Source organism: Triticum urartu, chromosome 7 (assembly GCF_003073215.2).
Source record: "Triticum urartu cultivar G1812 chromosome 7, Tu2.1, whole genome shotgun sequence".
Classification (NCBI taxonomy): Eukaryota; Viridiplantae; Streptophyta; class Magnoliopsida; order Poales; family Poaceae; genus Triticum; species Triticum urartu.
This window is the reverse complement of record NC_053028.1, coordinates 297,865,044-297,890,470: the sequence shown is the minus strand read 5'-3', so window position 1 is coordinate 297,890,470 and position 25,427 is coordinate 297,865,044. Positions and strand designations below refer to the sequence as shown.

At 45.8% G+C, this 25,427-nt stretch overlaps 1 protein-coding gene across 1 annotated transcript in view; it reads right to left on the bottom strand.

Moving 5' to 3' along the window:
• Positions 1 to 17,866: 17,866 nt before the first annotated feature.
• The window catches only part of LOC125518776 (exocyst complex component SEC8), a 57,947-nt gene continuing 50,386 nt past the window's right edge, over positions 17,867 to 25,427 (bottom strand). Inside the window, exons 30-34 of the mRNA XM_048683646.1 lie at positions 18,820 to 18,921; positions 18,650 to 18,724; positions 18,463 to 18,558; positions 18,305 to 18,354; positions 17,867 to 18,221 (exon numbers count right to left, since the gene is read on the bottom strand). Of these exons, the coding sequence (XP_048539603.1) occupies positions 18,134 to 18,221; positions 18,305 to 18,354; positions 18,463 to 18,558; positions 18,650 to 18,724; positions 18,820 to 18,921 (411 nt within the window). The 3' untranslated portion in view covers positions 17,867 to 18,133. The remainder of the gene's footprint in view (positions 18,222 to 18,304; positions 18,355 to 18,462; positions 18,559 to 18,649; positions 18,725 to 18,819; positions 18,922 to 25,427) is intronic.

The window sequence follows — 25,427 nt, the reverse complement described above, 5'->3', positions numbered from 1 at the left end:
TGGAGGTGTAAAACCCTACTCCTGTGTTTGGGTGGTTTAACTTGGGGCTCAAGTTACAAGCACAGCTTGCCGGAAAAACGTGAGCAAGGTGCAACTACTATGTAAGCATGAGCAGGGTGTCGACCCATGCTAAGGTAGTCATGGGCCTCCTTTTATAGACGAAAAGGGGTCACCATAGTGGCAACATGGTCATCACATGTATGTGAATAGTGGCCTCGATGCTATCCAACCTAATCCTGCTGGACAAGAATAAGGGCATTCCATGCACCTTGAGCTGGTGTCCATCCTTTGGCAAAAGACGTATCTCCTTCTGCCCCGTCGACGTGGATGAGCTTATCTTATTAACACGTCCACTAGACGAGTGTTAATAAAGTTGATCTGCATCCGACACGCGTCCTATTGACTCCCCCTAGGCCGCCTACCCGCTTGACACCTAATCTTGATGAGCCATCAGCTGGTCGATGAGGTGGAGCGGCTGAAGGTGTGACGCCCTCGATTCAATCGTACACTAATCATACACGCAAATGTGTACGATCAAGATCAAGGACTCATGGGAAGATATCACAACACAACTCTAGACACAAATTAAAATAATACAAGCTTTATATTACAAGCCAGGGGCCTCGAGGGCTCGAATACATAAGCTCGAATACACAAGAGTCAGCGGAAGCAACAATATCTACAAGTTTTGCCTTAAGAAGGCTAGCACAAAAGAAACATTGATCGAAAAGGCAAGGCCTCCTACCTGGGAGCCTCCTAACTACTCCAAGTCGTCAGCGGTCGTCACGTAGTAGTTGGCACTCTCGGGGTAGAAGTATTCATCAATGGTGTCGTCTGGCTCCTGGGATCCGTCATCTGGTCGCATCAACGGGTATGGGGGAAAAGAGGTAGCAAGAAACCGTGAGTACTCATCCAAAGTACTCGCAAGACTTACATCAGATCTAAACTAAGTATGCATCTGTATCAAAGGGATGGGTTGTATCTGTGGAATAAACTACAGGATGCCAGAAGGGAAGGGGAAAGCCTAGCCTATCGAAGACTAGCATCTTCTGGAAACCACCATCTTGCAGCAACAGGAGGGAGTAGAGTAGCATAAAGTAAAGTAGCAGTAGTGTTATCAACCTCGGCCAGAGATCCTTTCTCAACTCCCTGCGAGAAAGCAATCCCAGAGCCATACTATCCAGTTATCATCACAATCCAATTCTCATCACCATCCGTTTCTCATCACAAATATCCAGTTCTAGTTGTATCGATCGGGATACAACTCCAAGTGTCTGTTACCGTAGGACAGGCTATCGATAGATGTTATCTTCCCTGCAGGGGTGCACCAACTTACCCACCATGCTCGATTAACTCCGGCCGAACACACTTTCCTGGGTCATGCCCGGCCTCGGAAGATCAACACGTCGCAGCCCTACCTAGGCACAACAGAGAGGTCAGCACGCCGGTCTAAATCCTATGGCGCAGGGGTCTGGGCCCATCGCCCTTTGCACACCTGCACGTTGCGAACGCGGCCGAAAGCAGAACTAGCCCCCTTAATACAAGAGCAGGCTTACGGTCCAATACGGCGCGCGTCGCTCAGTCGCTGACGTCACGAAGGCTTCGGCTGATACCACGACGTCGAGTGCCCATAACTGTCCCCGCGTAGATGGTTAGTGCGTATAGGCCAGAGGCCCCTCGGATCAAATATCCAAATCGTAGTGGATTAGGAACGTGCAGTAACGAGCAAAGACTCGCGATCGATGTGACCCCGTCGCCCCGTCTCGAGTACTTGCGGCAAGGGCTAAGAATGCCCGGCCACACCTCGTAAGTATCTCGCGGGCACCTTCCAGGTCAACCCGACTCCACATCACTTGCTATTAAACTCGCGCGGGTACCCCTCAGGGTCGACCCGTCTTTAGTAACATGGCTCAGTGTAAAGTCATAGTAACCATAGTAACTGTGTGTCTAACACCAAGGGGAAAACCCGAGGAATCACCCCCGGTGAATCCCACTCGATGTTATCATCAAGGTGAACGTAGGAGGATCCACCCTCGAGGTTCACACTTGAGGGGTTGCACGACAGAGCGGTAACAGAAGTGGTTAAGGAGGAAATCACCCTCGATGACCTCGACCGTATAGCTACACTGCAGAGATCTCATCAGGAGTGATGTAAGAGGTTCCACCCTCGGCACTCGATGGTAACTCAGCAGAGTTGTACAACTAGGGGGGTGATGTGCGGTGTCGGGGCCTGGACGTCGATCACGTTGATCGAGTCATCGAACATAAAGCGAGGCAACTAGGACAAGCTGGGGGTCACTGAGGGATCACTAACCAACCTATACTAAGCAGTTTAGGATAAGCAGGTAAGGTATGAAAGCAGGTAACAAAAACAGGCTATGCATCAGAGTAGGATCATACAGAAAGCAGTAGCAGTTCTAATGCAAGCATGAGAGAGAAAGAAATGGGCGATATCGGAATGCTCAAGGGGGGGTTTGCTTGCCTGGTTGCTCTGGCAAGGAGGGCGGTCGTCGTCGACGTAGGCGATCACAAGGGCAGCATCGGTCTCGGGATCCACCGGAGAGCAGAGGGGGAAGAAACAATAAATATAAAGCAAACATAGCACCACAAAGCATAACATGGCAATAAGATGTGCCGGGTGTGACCTAACGCGGTAGGAGGTGATACCGGCGAAGGGGGGTAACATCCGGGAAAGTATCCCTGGTGTTTCTCGTTTTCGGACAGATGAACCGGAGGGGGAAAGTTGCATGTTCGCTATGCTAGGGAAGCGTGGCGGACGAACGGGCTGCGTATCCGGGTTCGTCTCGTTGTTCTGAGCAACTTTCATGTACAAAGTTTTTCCATCCGAACTACGGTTTATTTTATAAGAATTCTAAAGTTTAAAGGATTTTTTTCAATTTATTTAATTTGAATTATAAACAGTGAAATGGTTTTTTAACTCAGCAAGGGGCTAGCCACACTCAATGACATGTGGGGTCAAGGAGTTGGGTTGACTCAGTCAACACTTTTACTAGTCAACCAATGAACAGTGCATTGGGCCCTGCTTGTCATTGGCACAAACTATTAATTAGGCTTTTAAATAAAAGAGGCCACATGTCATCTGTATATAGACTATTCTAGCCACTAATTAACACCTAGTAGTACTAATCTAAGCAAGGGCCGGCCACTGCTCTGGCCACATGCACGAGGCGCACACACACAGCACACAAGTTAGTAGGCTAGGAGTTATTAACATAAGATGCTATTTTGTGATTTTTGTAGGATTTAAACTATTCATCAAAAGGATTTGGTCTAGTGGGATAAAATGGAGTTGTCATGTATACTTCCTTCACATATTATTTTTACTAGCGTTAGCACTTGATAAGCTGTGGTTTAGGGGCTGTCCATAGAGCTAGTCAGGTTGAAAAGGCAGAAGCTAGCAAGCGCTACAGTAACATTCAGTTTACTGTAGCGCCGTAGTGCAGGCAGAGGCGCAGAGCAACGGTGGGCAACGGCGTGGCGCGAGCACGGCCAAGCGCGGGAGGGCGCGTGCAGGCGGAGGCGGGGCCTGAGAGCGGCGGGACAGTATGCGGGCGGCAGCAGCGACGGCGGTTGAGTAGTGGCAGCAACGCCCAAGCAGCAGCAATAGCAGTCGGCAGGAGCAGCAAGCACTGGCTGCGGGAGCACGCAACAGCTCCAGTAGACGAGCAGCAGCTGCACGGAGCCATGAACCAGGGACGCAGCCACGAGCCACAGCCACGAGCAGGAGCAGCAGAAGCATGGCGCACGCGCACGTGCAGCTCGAACGCGAGCAGGGGCGCGACGATTGGCCGAAGCGCGGGCGCACAAGCGGTGCTGGCCGGACCACAGGAGCGCCATGAGCACGTTCATGTGTTCAAGTGGCCACGGCAACGAAGACATCGACGGCTGGGAGCACCGTGGCAGAGCTGAGCTCCGGCAATGGTGGCGCGGCGTGGGGAGCGTGCTACGGGTAGAGGGACAGTGAGGGATTGGAGATGGCGCGGGGCTCACCTAGGGAGCGCAAGGTGGCCCGTTGATGCTTTAGTAGCAGCAGAAGGCGGCGAATCGGGGCGGCGGAGTTCATCGATGCCGAGGAGCAAGACGAAGGTGATCCGGTGACGGAGTGCTCCCCGGCTCGCGTTCCTGGGCGTAGAGGAAGTAGCGGACGGCGGCGTGTTTTCTGAGCAGGGTCCCGAGGCGCTGGGAGGATGGTGGCCGCGGCTCCTACGGCGGCGAGGCCCTGACTGCGCTCAGCGAGGTGAGGCAGGCAGAGCGAGCGAGATGGAGAGGGCCAGGGATCAGGTGACATGCACCTTTGCATGTCATGGTGTGACTTGTGGCCCAAATTCATATTTAAACATTGTAAAAAAATCTAAAAAAAATTATGCATGTTCATAGCACATATTAAGATAATTCCTAAAAAATTCAGATCAAAATTTGAAACATACACCAAGAAGCAAAAAAGAGAAACTCATATGTGAATAGTATACAGAGAACCATTCGTAACTATTCATAACAGATTTCTCTTTTTTGCTTCTTGATGTATGTTTCAAATTTTGATCTGAATTTTTTAGGGATTATCTTAATATGTGCTATGAACATGCATGATTGTTTTTATATTTTTTTACAATGTTTAAATATGAATTTGGGCCGCAAGTCACACGGTGACATGCAAAGGTGCATGTCACCTGATCCCTGTCCGATGAGGGCTAGGGTTCGACAGCGGGAGAGATGAGGGGCTCGGGGGGGCTTTAACCTCTCAGGAGCATCGCCGGATGGTCGCCATGTGGCCATCCGCGGCCATGGACGAGGCGCGCGCATCCACGGCGCTCCCGGTGAGCAGTAGGAAGGAGGATGTGGCAAAGTGGGCTGGGCTCCCACTGTTGACCTAGAGCCCAGTCCACCAGTAGTTTAGGTCCTTTCGTATTTTTCTTTTCTGTTTTAGCTTTTATTTATTAACAGAGAGATAAAGGGAACTATTTGGTCAACTATTTCACTTAGGAAAATTTTGGGAGGAGTCCCATTAAATCCCTGGTGATTATGTGACATAAATATTTTGGAGACCAGAATAATTCATTTGATATTTTTCATAAATAGGATAGCATTTAAAAAAATGCTGAATTGGTGTTGTTATAATTGCTAATGCTCATCTTTGCACAGAAGTGATGTTGTGTTCCTTAACAAACAATTGTTATGGAAGTTTTGGCAAATGATGAACATTTTTCCAGCAACTTTTGAGCAACTTCAAAATTCACTTGAAAAATGAATTTGATTCCAAAGTGGAATTTCAATGAGATTTGAATCAAGGGTGATCAAGCAATGCTTAGTTAGCTTAATCACAGAGGTTTACTGTAGCATGACACCGGGGGTGTTACAGAAGGGCGAGAGGGAGAACTTTCCGACAAGTAGCTTGCCAGGTCTTGGCTTACCGGTGCGAATCTTGCCGGCAACTGAAGTCTTGATTCTCAATACTAATTTAGTACTTCTCAGTCATCTGCCTAGAGGTCTTCTTCACGGTCTTGGTGCCCAAGTGTTGAGACTTGGATTGAGCTATCCTCCGGCAAGCCCTTGTCGCCCGGAGGCCTGCAACTGCATGTGCACAAGTCTAGGGTACTAAAGGACCCCTACTTTAGTACACCAACACATGCCGACTTCACCATGGAGCAGGCATAGGTGCACTTCAATGCCACCATGGCGGATGTGCAGCCTGCACCGGCGCCTTTGTTGGTGTTCCAGCAGGCGCAGGAGGAACAAAGATACAACTTGTTCCTCCTCGAGCAGCACCTGCTAGAGGAGAGCCAGATCTACGGCTAGCACGAGAGCGAGGTGGCCGTGGCGGCCATTGCCAGGGCGAATGCCAACTTCGTCGTGGAGCAATGTGCCATCTACGATGCCATACGTGCTCAAGCCATCACTCGCCAGGAAGCGACCGTCGCCAAGGTGCGCCTCCAGGTGATCGCGGAGGAGAACAATGCGAGATGCACCTCCTACACGCCGTCGATGAACTACCTGTGGCCTGGTGGGACGACGACAGCGCGGGCGGCTCCATTCCCACCATGGACCTCGTGTCCACCGGCAACGAACAAGGCGCGGACTCCTCCGAGGATGAGTACCGCATGGGAGGCGGTAGGGCCTTGTGTCCCATGTGGGCCAGTCCATCTCCCACATTCTACTCTTCCTCACCGGAGATCACAACTTCACTTCATCGGTCTTATCACCAGTGCTCATGGAGACGGCGGATGGAGGATGACACGGGCTTGGTTGCCGGGCGCCGGCGCCATAGGATAGGTTTATGGTTGATAACCCACAAGTATAGGGGATCAATTGTAGCTTTTTCAATAAATAAGTGTCAAACCTAGGGGGGAGCTAAAGTAGAATTTATATTCTCTTCAAGTTCTATCGACCACCGATACAACTCTATGCACACTTAACGTTTTCTTTACCTAGAACAAGTATGAAACTAGAAGTACTTTGTAGGTGTAATGCTAGAACTACTTTGCAGGAATAAAACTAGAAGTACTTTGCGAGCTAATAAAAGTTGATTGTTTAGTGGGAAGCTTTTTGTAACACAAGAGAATGATTTGTTCCTAGGCAATCGATAACTAGACCGGTAATCATTATTGCAATTTTATATGAGGGAGAGGCACGAGCTAACATACTTTCCGTACTTAGATCACATGGACTTATGATTGGAACTCTAGCAAGCATCCGCAACTACTAAAGATCATCCAACCATAGCATTAAGTAACAAGTCCTCTCCCATACGCAACAATCCCCTTACTCGGGTATAAGCTTCTGTCACTCTCGCCATCCACTATAAGCGAATTATGAATGTATTGCAACACCCTATGGTGGTAATCCCACACGCTTGCACGACACGGAGGGCACCATAGGATGGCACCAAAATAAAACATACAACTCAAACCAATCACGATCATCAATCAATCCATAGGACAAAACAAACCTACTCAAACATCATAGGATGGCAACACATCACTGGATAATAATATGTGGCATAAAGCACCATGTTTAAGTAGAGATTACAACGGGGATAAGAGGTGTTACACCGCTGCATAGAGGGGAGAGAGTTGATGATGACGGTGGCGAAGTTGTTGGCGTAGATCGCCTTCATGATGGTTGCCTCGACGGCACTCTGGTGCCATCAGGACAGAGGGGGAGAGAGCCCCCCTTCTTATTCTTCTTCCTTGGCCTCCCCCCTAGATGGTGGAGGTTTCCCCTTTGGTCCATGGTCTCCATGGCTCCCGGAGGGCAGGAGCCCCTCCGAGATTGGATCTCTTCCTCTATTCCCTTTTATTTCGCGTTTCTGTTTTCTGGCCAAAAACCGTTTCTTAAATTCCTGGAGACCCGTAAATCTAATTTGGCTGAAATTTTGAGAGGCTTTTTATCCGGATATTATATTTCTTGTGGCTGAAGGACACCTCTAACTGACTTGCAGGTGCCCCACAAGCCTGCCCGGCGCGCCTAGGGCAGGGGCGCGCCGTCTAACCTTGTGGCCCATCGAGCATCGTCTCGCGTTGATTCTTTCTCTCAAAAATCACTTATATTCCAAAATAAATCTCTGTAAATTTTTATCGCGTTTGGACTTTGTTTGATTTGGATATTCTACGAAACAAAAAATATGCAACAAATGGGAACTGGCACTGGGCATTGGATCAATATATTAATCCCAAAAATAATATAAAATGTTGTCAAAAGTATGTGAAGGTTGTAGAATATTGGCATGAAATAATCAAAACTTATAGATACGACGGAGACGTATCAAAGGTCGGGTCGGTTTTTTGTTTTATATGTTTGAAAACTAATGAAAATCCACCGTGTTTGCATGAATGTCGCCTGTTTGTATGAAATCAGCCCATGTTTGCATGAATTTCATCTGGTTTGTCGAAAAAGTGTTTGCAATGTATGCGAACAGCGTTGGACGGCGGTCTCCCGCATCCGTGTCCGCGGACTGTTCCCCTTGTCCGCGAACGGATGTGGGAAGAAATTTGCGGGTTTCCGTTGGAGATGCCCTTATATCCTTCTTTTGGGGTTTAGAAGAATATCCATATTCAATTGGTTTATGTGGAGATAATGCCAGAAAAGTATTTTAGGCTTGTTTCCATCTTAAAGGTTATATATATTTCATTTTGCCCAAGTTAAGTTAGAAAAAATTCCTAAATGGATTAAGGCACAAATAAGAAGCTTGTTAGTACAAAATTACGATGTTCTTCAGTGTGGTGTTATGAAACACAAGGAGTGACAGGCGCTCACAAGACATGCTCCGCGTAATGTTTTTGGGTGGGTTTATGTTAGTTAAATTTTTGTTGATGTTATACTCAAGAAAATCTCTATAATGCCATAACTCATTTATTATTAATCAATCAAACTCATCAATAGTATAGTCTTCTTGCTGAAGAGCATGCTTATGGCGAACCATAAATAGGTAGAAAGAATCATCAGACGGATGATAGCGCTGGCAAAGATGAATCCACATCTCAAAGACATTACTCAGCCCCATAAACTCAAAAGCAAATTGAGGTAGAACACTCGAAGCGAGGGCAGCCGCAACACGAGCATCACATCACATCACTGAGTGTAGGCAGCCAGATCATCTTGATAAACGAAAAGAATCCGAATAATCCAAGACCTGCTAGTTATAAGGGAAACGTTTATGATCGTCGTGCCGGCAGAACTTTTGCGCCGGTCCGCTGCATGCACGTGACGTGGACTGGGTCCCACGCACATCTTTATCCCAGCGCTGCTAGTCCACAGAAATATTATCCCTTTGATCGTCTTTTCTCCCTTCGAGAGCTCGTCCGCCTGCACCGCTTCTTTCCTCTCCGTTGTCGTCGCCATGGCCAGCAACCAGGCTAGACCGGCGAGGCTGCTTGCGTTGTCGTCGCCATGGCCAGCAACCACCCCAAGATGCCTCAAGCTGGCTCTGTCGGCACTGCTCCGGCGAGCGCCACCCTCCTCCTCTGCTGGAACTGCCCTCCTCCTAGTCCTATGGTTGCATCATCGAGAAGCAGACAGCGAAGCTGGAACCAGCCATTTTTTTGATACAATCGACCAACGCAAAAGCTAGAACCATAGTTGATTTTTGCTTCAACCAACAAGCGAGCTGGAACCATAGCTGGGTTTTGCTACAACCAGCATCGATATTTGCTACAATCGGCGGCTGTGTAGTTTTGTGGCCGGCGACGACAAATGGATGCAGGTGGAGATCAGGAAGCTACAACCGTGCTTCGAAAAAGCTACGAGAGGTTACAAAAATGTTTCAGCAGGGTGGACTGGCATGTTTGCATCGAACGACGGTGAACTTGTGACCGGTGATGGCAGGCAGCTTCAACCTATGACTAGAAAGCTGCAACCGGCAGAAGTAAATGTTACAACCATACATGCACGAAGCTACATCCATGTTATCTAGATGAAGCTTTTTTCATCGTCGGATGAAACTTTTTTTGTCGCCAGATGAAGCTTTTAGTGATCCTGGAAGACGTCCTGGAAGGCGTTGGGAGGGAAGAAGAAGCAGTCAACGACCTGCGCCGGGGGAGGAGGAGGGGGAGGAAATACAAGTAGGCCTGCGCAAGCGAGATTAGCGCCGGGGGGCGAGATGGGGAGACGTGCGCGAGCGAGATTAGCACCACGGGGATGAAAGGAGTCGTTGCTGCTCGTGCGCGCAAAAAAAGGGTGATGGAAGGGCGTGATCTAACGGCCCGAGCGAAGCGATCGGACGCTGGGCATTGGACCGGCCGAATCGTTCGGCCGGCGCACCGGCGCGGATCAGTGCCCTAGTTATAACCAGATCAGCGGCAATCCTGGTTGCATCCCTATCAGGATCAGAAGAACTGGACATTGCACTCTCTTTTTTTATGAGCAAGCCAACTAGTCCTCAGAACCGAGTCAGAGAGCAGTCCAACAACCGAACGAGCATAGCCGAGCCGGACACGAGAGCTGAGCCAGGCTGGTCACATGAGCCGAGCCGGTCAGAAGCAGATCACAAGATGCCCGCGATCACATGAACAACTCACAAGCAGTCGATTTGATTAGGACAGCGAGGACACTCGCGTCGATGGGGGCCGGCGGCAGATGTGCAGAGGACCCGCGGCAGGCTGTCGGTGGCTGATATGCGGAGGGCAGGCGGAGCAGAGGCTGGCGGTCCGGCGGCGACGGAAGGCGGGCGGAGCATAGGCCGGTGGTCACGGCAGCGGGCGGAGCAGAGAAGCAGCCGGTGACGGGACGAGTTGCAGCAGGAGGCCCTCGTGAACAGGGCGACAACCTGCTGAGGCGGGATGGACCAGGGCCGTACCTGAGAATCTGGGGCCCAGTACAAAATTTGAAATTAGGCCTTTTATATGCAAAATACTAATTATAAGGTTACTTCAGATGGTTGGCGTTGTGTCATCGTGTGGGATGTGGTTGGCGTTGGAAGTTGGAATGTTGCACAGGAGGTTAAACATTCATTTTTAATTACTCTCATGATTAATACGGCTAATTGCTATTTAAGATAAATTTGAGGGCCCAAAAATTTTAGGGGCCCTGTGCTGCACCTGCTTGCGGTACGGGCTTGGGATGGACCAGGTGGAAGATCCGGCTGCAGCGACCGAGCTTGAAGAGGAAGAGTCGGCGGCCCGTGCGAACCAGGGCGACGGCCTGCTGGGACGAGTTGACCAGGAGGAAGATCCGGCGGCGACGTGGGGACGCATGCAGGAGCGGCTGCTAGGGCACATCAACGGGAGATCAGCCGGACGCTGGAGAACCACGAGCACGGCTGCTCGGATCGATCGAGTTTGATCCAGATGGATAGCACGAGATGGTGATGCTAAACAATTTAACATTGGGAAACGCTTTGTAGCAGTAGTCTGATTTAGAAGCAAACACCCTACCACTCAGACCACTCAACACCCCTTGGTTCTAGCTTAGTCTCACGGTTTTAGATAAAACCGTTTCACACATATGCTAACCACCGGCATATCACGCTATGTATAATAAGATGACATAACCAGGCTATAAGAATTAAAATATTATATCTTTGCTTAATTGGAGGAGAAAGAAAAGGAGAAAGAAGAGAAGCGGGCTCGCCGTCAATCGCACCTCTGCTGTACTCTCCAGTTGTGCCGCCAGTTGCCATCTACTACGCGGCGTGCTGCCTTCACACCTCAACGCCGGCCACACCATCCACCCACTCTGCCCAGATTTGATCCCCCCGCTCCATCTCCCACACGATGGGCCCCTAGGGAGACCTCGCCGGTGAGCCATCCCGACATTAGGGGGACGTCCCACCCATCTCCTCTACGTTTGATGCGACGGTTGGAGAACAAACAGATGCATCCAGCCTTTTTCCTCTCTTTGAAGCCTCCCTCTCAGAATAGAAGGTATCGTCAGTGCATCAATCTTCTCTCATTTCATCATCGTTTTTACTTGGTTCACATTGTTCTCCGTGTGATGATCTTTAATTTCAACACTGTAACTAGGTGTCAGTGTTGGGTGTGGTATATTCATAGGTACACATGTTTATTGTGCGCCACATATTGACTATTGTTGGTGTGAAATTGTTCTATTCATTATTACGTCACTAAATCATCATGCAATTTAGTTGTTTTTGGTTTTCAAATCACCCTAACTTCCATAGCTATGTTGACGACAATCGATGTTGTCTTTTTAGTGTGGAAGTTCAATGCTTCCAATGAAGTTGAGAATTGTTGAGATAACAACCTTCACGTGCTTCCTATATATGGAGCTTCCAAAGTATACTACAAATATATCGATAGTTTTTTCCTTGAAATACTTCAACCATTATTGTTGAATTTCCAGTATAGTTGACAGAAAGATGCATCTACATGTTTGTGTCTACGTTGTTTAATTTCCATTTCAATTTTATGCTTCCAGTTTAAGTTGGCTCCTACTGACATAGCACATGCATCGTACCCAATAATTCCTCATCCGGAGCACCCTTTTCATGCTTCATATTGACATGTTCTAATTTCAAAATTCCATGCTTCCAAGTAACACTTGTTCTGTTCCTTGGGCTCTCCTTCCATTCTTCTTTCTCAATGAGCTATGTTTTTTGGGCTAGAAAATATGCTTTCATTTTCAATGCTCTATGATTTCATTGAAGATTAATAATATGTATATATCATATTTTCATGGTCCCTGCAAATTATGCTTCTGAATCACCCCTCGACTGCTTCAACCAATATCAGTTTGTGCTATAGACACAACAATGTTGCATCTTTAAAAAAAATTATTGTTCATACATTTTTCTTGCAACAATTTTTTTGTATGAACCACTACTAATGTATGCTTCATTGAATCTCATTTGTGTTTTCATGAAAAATATACAAGATGCTTCTAAAATTTACTTATAAATGTTTCCATGGTAGTGAATCTCGGCTTCAAGCATTGTCATGTGGGCTTCTGTTGTTGTCTAGAGATATTGGTTCAAGCAAGTGAGTGCTTGAACCAATACATGTGAATCTTCTTTTAGTCATATTATTGTACATGCATGTTGCTTCGTGCGGCAATATTTTTTGTTTCAACCACTACTGAGGTTAGCTTCATTATTTCTTTCTCATGTTTTCCATGTACAAATATTTTTCCCACTTGATTCAGGCGCGTCTTTATTTCCAACATAATGCTAATAGTGTTGAGTGTGCTGGACCAAGCATCACTTCTTATAAGAGGCTATCTTGTTGAAGAAAAACTTGTGACGGTGCGGAGGTTTCATATGATCAGTTAATTGAAAACGTACATCGAAGCTGACAATGCATAAGTGAAATTAGTGTTGTTGTTGTAAAAAGAATTGTTTATGATTTGTATATGAATTTTGAGGCCCTCTATATTTCTGTTTTGTGTTTCCACAGACGATTCCATTGGCGAAGCAAATGTTTTTATCAAATGTGAATATTATTTTTGGTACACCAACTAATGTTTCCAAAGCAACTAAAAAAAGTCTTCCATGTCATAGAAATAATGCTTCCATGGATAAAATAAAAAGATTTTTATCGCATGGTTGAATGATATGTTTCCATCGCAACGTGAAAGGGTGCTTCCATCGATAAAAGTAATGCTTCTATGATTGAATAATATGTTTGCAACCTGAAAGCGTGCTTCCATTGACAAAAAGTAATGCTTCTATGCAAAGTTGCCACGAAAAAGTTCTCAAAGAAAAAACTTGCCATGAAAAAATGCATCTACGAAAATATATTTTTTGTATTTGTTTATTTGAAGCACATCGCAATGTAAAAGTGATGTTTCCTTGCACAAAAATGCATCTGGAAAAATAAAAATATATTTGTTTCCTGGAAGCAAATCACAATTATTTTCGGTAAGTAATTAGATGTGATTAATGCATAAATCCCCTAACTAACGGAAAGCATCCATTAATTAAGCAAACCAACACACCAAACGTGGGATTTGTACTACCAAATCTGACGGCGGTGATTCTTCTCATCCTACGGTCATGCACTGGTCTGATGAGAAGCAAGGGATCAGTAGTCTGATCCCTAGCGGCTCCCTTTAACATTATGGGGAAACGCTTTGTAGCAGTAGTCTCAGGGAAACCAATAGCGATCAAACTACTAATCCATGTGCTTCCATCAGACCATTGCTCTACCGTACAGTTGGATAGGAGAGCGTAGGATGGCGCCGCTACATGTAAGTTTCCACTTTATTGGTAAGCAATACTCCTTTGATGACACCCTTTAACTATCCCGAAAATTACTCACGGTTAGTGCTCTGCGCTACCTTCGAAATTTGCTCCCGTAAACAAACTACCCCTGAAATTACTCATGGTTCGTTCCTTCAATGTTGAAAGCAAAACCCAGGCATAGGTGATATGGAATATTTGACGCATACTGCGCTAAGGTTGGAAGCATTATTTTGCTGTGTATGAAACATATTGCACTAATGTTGAAAGCATGAACAGTACCCAATAGAAATTTTCGTTCAAGTTTAGATGTGTTGCATCATTTGGCTATTGTGTAATGCTCCCTCCGTCCCAAAATAATCGTCGTTGATCTAGTACAACTTTAGTACAAAGGTGTACCAAATAAACGACACGTATTTTGGGACGGAGGGAGTAGATAATAGAAGCATCGTTCTTATGCGTAAGAAGCAAAAATAGAGCAAGGACGGATACACCATTGGCAAAAAATGAAGTATTTAAATGTGGGAAGAAGCAATTAGATCTGTTCCAAACACAGTGAAAAAATGCTTCCAGAAAACTAAAAATTATGTTTTGAGAAACAATTACATGTATTTCTGGTGTGAATGCATGGTTAAATGTATGCTTCCAAAATATTGGAAATCTATTCAGGTACATTCCCATCGAAGAGAAAGACTAGGAGAGTTACACGGTTATCGGGTAGCATAAAGGCTTCGGCCAAAGACGCGTCCGCTGGACCATAGCAACAACAACGCAACCTGGGTGCCACCACCAACTACGTTGGCAACGGGAACAAGAGGGATCGATGCAGCGCGCTGACAAGATCGAAGCAATGGTGGTTAGCACCAAGGCATGAGCACAACAAAAAAGAATTGAATGTGTTCGTCACCAGGCAGCAAGCCGAGGGAGATGGAGCACGGTGGTGGGACAGGGCAGCAGAGATCTTATGCGCCTGACGTCCTCTTGCGTGGGCTTCGTCGCTTCGACTGCGACTTCTGTGGAGCGTCTCCTTCATGTCGCCATGGGATGAGGGTGCATGATGATCTCGCTGTGGCCAGAGCGATTAGTGGCACAACGAGATCGGATATGCAGGCGGTGGATTTTTCGGCGTTTCACGGATAGAGCATGATACCGTTAAGGAGATTGGTGTATGGAAGCCGTCAATAGGTGGTTAGGGTTCCAAGATAATGGATGAAGAGGTGCAGTTGGTTAGCAAGTCTCAAGTATGGGAGTGTCATTGGATGGAAACGCTTGCATCAACGACCCTAAAGGCGTTTGACGAGATTTCAAGGATCATTATACTGATAGGAAGGGTTTCCCATATTACAGGGAGGCCAAAACCATCATTTATTTATGTACAAGTGGGATGCCACAAGACTAGAATGTGAAATGTCAAAGGGCATCATCAACATAACTCTAACACTATTTAGAAAACACATGTCACATAACAACCCCCTCCTCGCAACACGATTCTACAAGAACACACTAACTATTTGGTACTTGTAACCTAATATGACTCTTTGTCCAGGCAAATTTGAACCCAAATAGATCTAAAAGTACCACCCTCGCATCAATGTGCCAAACTTTTAGAGGTAGCCAACATTAGTTACACATGACGAATTACCAACATAATATGTGATAAACATATCCTTAATCATAAGAAAGTGCATTTGCAGCAAGATGCTCATCCATAGGGACCCTACGAAATTTAGGATGGTTTCTTAATCATATGTTTGGTTCACTGTTAAAAAGTCATGACTCACACATTGTCCTCGTTCTCCCCTAGAAACACGTAGTCAGCCCCTACCCTAGCTGCCACTAAGGTTTTCTCATCGCCTCGCCTCGATGCCCCTCCTTCTCTCATCTGGCGTCCTTATTGGTTGCTAGTCTAGTGGGGACCTGCCCCTTTCGTTTGTCTTAGTTCTAGTAGGTCATTGTTTTCCTTAGGTTTTGATTTACTAGCAGCATCGATGATGTGGTGGTAAACAATGACGCATTAGAATAAGGTCTCTCTGACCACTACTTACCTGAACAACGTATAAGCCATGAAGGTTATCTTTGGATATTGGTAGTTCGTACTTTAATTAAGGAGGCAGTTGATTGTCTTTTGGTACAACAGTTTCGATCTCTTTCGATTTGTTCGAAAACATGGTCCTATTTCAAGATTGCAAGTGTACGCTACACGGGGGAGTGAATTACAAAAAACATTGACATTGAAGGCTAGGGTTGCAGAAACCACACTTCTACAGTTTTGTGCCAAAAACCACTAATTTCGAGGCTAATTTTTTGCAAAAAACACTAGTTGACGGATTTGATTCATTTGATGACAATTATGACATGTGGCGCCCACAAAAGCTGACGTGGCATAACGGTTCGGACTAACGTTGTTAGACTTTCTTTTTGCAAAAAACTCCTTCGAACAAACAAACAGCCAACTCCCAGAGGTGCCCGATCCTGCCGCCGTCCAGGAGCCCCCGCACGTCCTCGTCCGGCCGGCGAGCCACCGAAGCTGCAACGCCACAGCTGACCTCCTCCCCTCTATATCACTCGTGCGCCACCGCCGCCATTTCCCCGCCACATCGGGCCGCCGCCGTCCCCAAGCCGGATCCGGCCACATCTGGCCGCCGCCGTGGCCTCCAATGCTCCCGCCCGGTACTGGATCCGGCGAGGACGCGCCCGCCTGGGAGGGCTGCAAGGCGTGGTTCCAGCTCCGACCTCCTCTCCCTCCTACGCACCGGATCCGGCGGAACCCGACCGGGAAAGCGAGCCGCCACCGCCCGTCGCCATGGCTGTGGACCTCGCCGTCGCGCCTGTCCCTCTCAGTGACCTGGACCTCGCAGAATTCGACCGCGTCATGGCGTTCAAGCACGACGTGCGGGTCATGCTTGCGGAACAACCACCGTGGTCTCCATCGACGGCCGCCATATCCGCGTGCGCAGCGACGGCGGGAGCCGGAGACCTCGAGCGCCTGGTCGACGGACCCTGCGGAGGCGAGGTGAGAAACGACAACGGTGTAGGTGCGCGTGTCGGGGAGATAGCAGAGGGTGGGGACTCCGGCTGCCGGCGCCGGCGCTGGCCACGAGCACACGCCGCTGCCACCTCCGTGGAGGACAGATGAGGAGGCAAACGACGAGGCGGGGGCTGATTGCTTTTTTCATTTTTGAGTGAGGGTGTCTTTGTGAAATTACGGGGACTGTTTTGTAAATCTGTATAAATCCACCGTCGAACACCTCAAATGTCAGCCGTTACGCCACGTCAGCTTTTGTGGGCTTGACCTGTCATAATCGTCATCAAATGAGCCAAATCTGTCAACTAGTGTTTTTTATAAAAAATTAGTCTCGGAATTAGTGGTTTTTACAACCTTAAGCTTCAATATCGATGTTTTTTGCAATTCACTCCGGGATGATGCCCCAAACTAACATTACTTCAGCATTTACTAGTATGACAAGAACTTTTGTAGGCGTGTCCTTCCCTTGCTCCATGTTCAGCGGAGAAGACGATCAATATGATTTTTGTATGTAATTTAATTTTAACTGGTTGTTTACGCCTTCTTGTCTTTTCATTGTATCGAGACTTAACCAATATGATTTTTGATGTAATTTATGTTTAACTGGTCATCTGAGACTTGTAACCTTTCAACTGTACCTATTACTATTTTCGTTCAGAGTCATCAGATACCCTCTTCATTCACAAATATACGTTTGACCTACTACTCTTTTCTTTTATAATTATCAGATACTCCCTTCAATCACAAATATACAATGTTATAATTTTTTTTTCAGAATTGAATGTATATATACACATTTCAGTGCGTCTATTTACTCATTTCAGTCAATATATAGTCCATATTAAATTATCTAAAACATCTTATACTCCCTCGGTTCCTAAACATTTGTCTTTCTAGAGATTTCAACAAGTGACTACATACGGAGCAAAATGAGTGAATCTATACTCTAAAATATGTCTACATACATCTGTATATTGTGTCCATTTGAAATGCCTAGAAAGACAAATATTTTGGAACGGAGGGAGTATTTGTTAATGGAGGGAGTACCTTTTAGTGTCTTTCTTTAAAACTAGAAACTATGGCTCACCACAATTTGCTAGCACATGGCTCGCATTCGGTCTTAAATTCATGGCCACAATTGGCACATTTGTGGTGACTATTTACCATGTGCTATGTGGCGGCAACAATTTGAATAACGGAACACATGAATCTGAGAATTTTATTAAAATTACGTCCAAAAGATTACACATTTACAACAATCAAGAATGAGCATTCCAGTCAAAGCACTACAAATTTACAGTGAATGAGACAACAAATAACACATTACCTACACTGTAGACATCAAAAGAAAAAAACCAAACAGAAATAACAAAATTAACTACAGCTACAAAGAAAGCCGAGAAAGATACAGTGAGACATCTGCCACCACTTACAGCTAAAATCATCTTGCCCAATTCAATTTAATGACTCAAAATCTGTGAGATACGTCGTTCAGCATCCATTGGTATCTCTCTACCAGGTACATTGACCTTTAGTATGCTCAAGTATCTACACAAACAAAGTAACATCAAACTAAATATGGTTAACCAAAAACAATGACAATGTAAATGAAAAATATTCGACACGCTTACTCTTTTGCAGAAAAAAAATATTCCTGTTCAGCAATGAACCCAAGCAAAGACTGCACATTGAGGAATAGGGTGATTAAAGCTTCAAAGAAAAACACGACTATATTCGCAAAAAAGGAAAAAAACACGACTATGGATACGTGGTATTATTATTAGTGTACCTCGAAAGGCAGGTTTAGTAGCTCATAGAATGTCCGAACACGATCTAATCTCTGTTGGACTGCCTCACTATCAATGGAAGGTATGGCTGCAAGTGCCTGCATAGAGAGAAATAATTTACACATGTGACTATGGAATCGGCCATCTACTTGATCTATCAAAAACTATTACTGCAAATGAAAGTCCTACCTGTTCTAGTGCTATCGAGTTTCTGCATATTTGTTGAACTCCCAACAGGTTGATGGACTTCATTAGTGCGAGTGCCTTTCATAATTGAACAACCGTAAGTAGGATATCTGGAATCTGCTTTGACAGTAGAGGCTTATAACAAGAAGAATAAGCAGTGATTCGGAACAAACCTTTATTGATGCATTAGCAGCAACACTAGAAATCCCACCAAATACATAGTTCCTTTTCGATTCTGCGATGTAAGGAGCCATTTCTTCATCCCTACGTGCAATCTGTCACATTGTAAAGCCCAGCACATGTTAAAGGGCCCAATAATATCAGTAAATTGAAGAATGCAGCATTACTCAATGTGCACTATGTGATGTGTGAGTACAAAATATGAACTTGAATTTTTATCTAGATGCATATGCATCCAAATCGATACTCCTGTTTCACTTTTAATAGTGTACCTATTCAAAAGTTTAGCCTAAACAAACTCTTATAAAATTTCGGTAAGGATTAAATTAAGAACTAAGCCAACTACATCCTCTCACAGTGTTTTGAGGCTCTGAACCATTCGATCCGCTCATTTAACGCTCCAGATCATCCGATCACCTGCTCCTCCCACCACGCCCCCGTGAGTGAGGGCTTTGCACCACGCTGTCCTGGTGTCCCGGCCAGCCCAACTTTATTGGACTGCTGCTCCAGAAACTGAGTTGGGTGCCTTCTAAACTCTACGCGCAACGCAGATCCTCCGAGACCTTTTCTGAGTCTTTCAGTCAGAGGCTGCACTGACTGGTGAGTGTTCCATGGGTCTCCAGCACCTTCCCAGATGTTGTCCTGCCAGCTGCAACGGTTCGACCCCATCGTATACAATGCCTCCTGAGTCAGGTGGCGGAAGAATAATGGCAAGGTAGCTCGACTATCCGACTTCCGTTGCAGTTACTCTTACTGAAGAGTGGAGATGCGTTACTGCCCGTCTGCCTCCTTTTTCTAGCTCCACCCAAGGTTTGCATCTGCCTTTCTATGTGATAATTTGGCCACAATCAAAATAGTATTGCCATTGAAATTGAAAAGAAAATGGAAGAACTTGTGGCATGTGGAGCAGATGAAGGAACTGATGAGTACTTCACAGCAACCAAGTTGTTTGCTAAGTTTGAAAATCGTTGCTTCTTTAACAATATGAAGACTATCGAAATAGGTGTTAGGATCACACTTTAGACATGTGATCATGGAAGTGTTATTTCCTTCCTTTATGTTATGTCGCTTGAGACTTATTGAACTATATTCCCTTTATGTTATGTCGCTTGAGACTTATTGAACTATATTTCCCTTTATGTTATGTCACTTGAGACTTGTTGAACAATATTTCCCTTGACGTTATGTCACTTGAGACTTGTTGAACAATATTTCCCTTTATGTTATGTCACTTGACACTTGTTGAACTATATTTCCCTTTACCTTATGTCACTTGAGACTTGTTGAACAATGTTATTTTGTTATCGCTCGTGTTGATCATGACATGCACATATTACTTTGTTATCTTTTGTGACTATGTAGATGAGCACAAGTGGCAGCCATAGTGAAGAGTCCGAAACTGATTCTGATGCTATGGCAATCTCAAAGGAGGCAAAGGCAGAAAAGGTACATGATGGCTGCACTTGTTGGTTACTTGTTTCACTTGCAAATTTGTGAATCTCTTTCAACATTATTGAATCTTACTAACAATTGCATAAATTTTGTGCCAACATCCTCACCAAGCTACTCCAAAAGCTTTATTTGTGTAAGTGTGAGAATTGACAAGATCCGCTACCAATTGTGCTATTTCCATAATACCGAATTGGATGATCATTGATCCATCTTCAACATCGGATAAAGTACACTTGGTCTGGTTCTTTCGTTTCTTTCACTAACATATTTGCTTGAGAAGATGGATAGGCCAAGTACTTCTACAAACCCTCTCTTCGACAAGCAAGAAGAAGAGCCATACAACTACGTCACCAAGAATCAACTATTTGGTGCGCAAAGAGCTTTGTATCAAGCTAATGAAGCTTTGAGCGACCGCGTCGAGCAACACACCAGCGACTTGAGGCACTCCGAAGCAAGAACAAGAGACTACCTCGACAAGAAGCTGTCATCACAAATGGACAAGTTCCACACCTTGATGGTCAACCGTTCTTCTACAACTTCATCATCATCATGACGGCGCCACTCAAGCCTACATTCTCCGAATTCATCTTCGGACGCAAGCCTCCCACAAGTTCGTTCGCCTCGTCGCCAAGCGCATCAAGATCATCAAGCTTCCGACAATCCTTTCCATGGCAATGGTTTGCAAGACCGCGTTAAGGAGCGTGAACGTAATTGTCGCCAAGAGCAAGTTCCACAACGCCAAGAACAAGAAAACCAAGACGGCGACGCTCTACAACAAGAATGACAACACCGTGAGGAACAAGCCCTAGAAGCTCAACGTGCCCTGCGCGAAGCCACACGAGCCGTCAACGACCGCAACCGCCGTGTGCGTGAACAACAAGAGGCCCTCCGACGAGAGCGACAAGACGAAGCCGCACGCCTTGAGGAGCGCCAAGAGTTGAGGAACCGTTCAAGAATTCCACGCCCTCAACGTTAAGTTAATCAAGCGGAGCACAAGGAGCAAGTAGTTCAAGACCCTCCACCAAAACGAGAGCGTCAACACCATCGTCACCTACACAATGAAGAGCAACGCTACGACAAGCTCAAGTTCAACATGCCAAAGTTCTCCAGTAGCAACGACCCCGAAGATTGCCTCTCATGGGCATTGAAGGACGACAAGATATTTCGCCTTCACAATTATGACTAAGAGAAAAAAAATCGCCATAGCCTCACTTGAGTTCCAAGATTATGTCTTCATTTCGTGGGAGCAAGTCATTGAGCGGCGTGAAGCAAAAGGTGACCCACCCATCATAACATGGAATCAAATGAAGGAGGTCATCAGAGCGCGTTTTGTGCCTACTTACTATAGTAGAGATCTCTTCAAGAAACTGCAACTTCTCAAGCAAGGCACCAAGTCCGTTGAAGAGTACTACAAAGAGATGGAGATTGCCATGATACTAGCCAATGTCACGGAAGATGAGGAGCAAACTATGGCACAGTTCTTGAATGGACTCAACCACACTATCAAGAAGATCACCGATTTCCAACCACACACAAATCTTCTCGAGCTAGTGCACCAACCTACCAAGGCGGAACGACAAGTGCAAGAGAACTACAAGTACGCCAAGTATTCCTCCCAAGACCTACTGTTCATACAATCAAGCTTCAACGACTACGACGCCTTCTCCCTCGACTAAAGCATCACCAAGCAACAGTGAAAGTCAAGCTACAAGAAACCTTCGACATCTTCAAGTCGTCCTCCTACTACAAGCAACTATAAGCCCAAAGCTTCATCATCACCTACTCAAACGGATGAGACCAGCACCTATGACTCTATGAGTGAAAGAAATGGAAGCACTTGAGCACATGACAATGCACCGCCAAGTGAATGAAGATGAAGACGAAGTCTTTTTCTGACAATGACTTGAGCCCCGCCAAAGCAGGCCTTGACACTTCAACACCAACAAGACGAAGACCAACGTTGCCATATCTTCCACGCCAAAGCAGGCATCTACGGACGCTCCATCAAGGTCATCATCGACGGAGGAAGTTGCCACAATTTGGCAAGCGAAGAGCTATATTCCATGCTACAATTGGTAAAGATGAGACATCCTCGCTCCTACAAGGTCCAATGGCTTAGCGACTCCGGCACCATTCAAGTGGAGCACACCGTGCAAGTATCATTCAAGATTGGGCCTATGAAGACACCTCGGAGTGTGATGTGGTTCCTATGTCCATGTGCCATCTCCTCTTAGGAGGACCTTGGCAATTCGACCGCGGCGTCATCCACAATGGGCAAACCAATCGCTATACTTTCAAGATGAAGGACAAGGAGTACGCGCTACAACCCATGTCGCCAAGTCAAGTGATCGCCGGCAAGCAAGCATCTATTCATCATGGAGAGAATAGTGAGCGGGTGAAGCACCCAAAAGAGAGTGAGCGCCACAAATCAAAATTGAGTTCCTACACAATGAGCAACAAGAAAAACTTAGTGCTTTTAGCCACCAAAAGAGACATGAGGGATGTGAGTGAGAGCCCATCGAGTGTCCTTCACTTTGTACTTGTGTGCAAAGATGAAGCGGTGAGGTCTAATACTTCACGGGATCTACCTTTGGTGTTGTCTCGTTTGTTGCAGGAATTCAAGGATGTGTTTCCAGATGAGCTACCTCCCGAACTCCCTCCACCTCGCGGAATCGAACACCGCGTTGACCTCATTCCCGGTGCACCTTTACCGAACAAGGCACCATACCGCGTCAACCCCGACGAGACAAAAGAGATTCGACGGCAAGTCCAACATCTCATGGAGAATGGGTATGTACGCGAGAGCTTAAGTCCATGTGCCGCTCCGGTTATTCTTGTGCCTAAGAAAGATGGTAGTTATCGCATGTGTTCGGATTGTCGTCCCATAAATGCTACCACCGTTCGTTATAGACACCCCATTCCACGCCTTGATGATATGCTGGATGAACTTAGTGGAGCCACCATTTTCTCAAAAATTGATCTTAAATGTGGCTACTATCAAATTCGCATTCAAGAGAGTGATGAATGGAAAACGGCTTTCAAAACCAAATATGGCTTGTATGAATGGTTAGTCATGCCTATGGGCTTATCCGAAGCGCCTAGCACTTTTACACGTGTGATGCATTATGTTCTTCACAAATATATTGGCATATGTGTTTGTGGTATACTTTGATGATATACTTGTGTTTAGTCAATCTCTTGAAGATCATGTCATACATCTTAGGGGCGTCTTGCAAGTTCTTAGAAGCAAGTGTCATTATGCAAATATGGAAAAATGCGCCTTTGGTGTTGATAAGCTTATTTTCTTAGGCTTTGTTGTGTCTTCTAAGGGTGTTCATGTTGATGAGTCTAAAATTGACGCAATTAAAACTTGGCCACAACAAACCAATTTGCAACAAGTGCGTAGTTTTCTTGGTCTAGCCGGTTTCTATCGTCAATTCGTTAAGGACTTCAGCATTATTGCATCGCCATTGCACGCATTAAGTAAGAAGAATGCACCATTTGTTTGGGGTCCTTCCCAAGACACTGCATTCCATGAGCTTAAAAACTTGCTTACGCATGCTCCATTACTTGCCTTACCCAACTTCGATAAAACTTTTGAAGTGCATTGCGACGCTAGTGGTAATGGCATAGGAGGCGTGTTGATGCAAGAGAAGCGCCCTATAGCATACTTTAGCGGGGGGAAATCCAGAGCACAACTTAACTATCCCATTTATGACAAAGAGTTGTATGCTTTGATGAGTCTTGCATATTTGGGAGCATTATCTTCGTCCTCATGAATTTGTTCTTCATACGGATTATGAAACGCTTAAATACCTTAAGGGTCAAACGAAATTGAATAAGCAGACATGCCAAATGAAGTGAGTTCATTGAGTCATTTCCTTATGTGATCAAGTACATCAAGGGTAAGGAAAATGTTGTGACGGATGCTCTTTCACGCAAATGCATGCTTGTGACCCAACTTGAATTGAATGTCATAGGATTTGAGCACATTAAAGACTAGTATGCGCATGATGCTTCATTTGCTATTCCGCATAAAACTCGGGAGCGATATTATATCAAGGATGATTATCTTAACAAGCTTTGTATACCCAAGTCTTCTCTTCGTTTGTTGCTTTTGCAAGAGGCTTACGGCAAAGGACTTATGGTACACTTTGGACGCAACAAGACATACGTAACGCTCTCCAACAACTACATTTGGGCCAAGATGTTCTGTGACGTCTCACGCTACACCAACCGATGCTCTACATGTCACAAAGCTAAGTCTAAAGCTCAATCCCATGGTCTATATATGCCACTTCCTATTCCTTATCACCCATGGGAAGATATTAGTATGGATTTTGTGCTTGGTTTGCCTAGAACTCAAAATGGAAAAGATTCGGTATTTGTTGTTGTGGATCGTTTCTCTAAGATGGCACATTTCGTTCCGTGCAACAAGATAGATGATGCTTCGCATGTTGCAAATCTCTTTTGTAGGGAAATCTTGAGATTGCATGGAGTGCCCAAGACTATTGTGTCGGACCGCGACGTCAAGTTCCTTAGCTACTTTTGGAAGACACTATGCGCCAAGCTCGGAATCAAACTACTCTTCTCATCGGCATAACATCCGCAAACCGACGGCCAAACGGAGGTCACAAACCGGACGCTATCTACTCTCCTCTGCGTGTTCATCAAGAAGAACATCAAGGAGTGGGAGGAATGCTTACCCATCGCCGAGTACGCCTACAATCGAGCAAGACATTCTACTACTGGCAAGTCCCCTTCGAGGTCGTCTACAGATTCAACCCGTTATCCTCATCGGACATTCTATCGCTACCACTACAAGAGCGCACTAACATGGACGTGAGTGCACGAGCAACTTATCTCAAGAAGGTGCATGAAGAAACACGACAAGCAATCGAGCGCCAAGTACAACGACTCGCGACCAAGCTCAACATCAACAAGCACCCCATGATATTCAACCTAGGAGATCTTGTGTGGATACACCTTCAGAAGGACAGTTTCCCGAACGAGCGCAAGTCCAAGCTACTACCTTTTGCCGACGGACCCTTCAAGGTGCTAGCACGCTACAACAACAATGCATACAAGATCGCCATTCCACATGACAAGTACAACGTGAGCGACATCTTCAATGTCAAGGATCTATCTC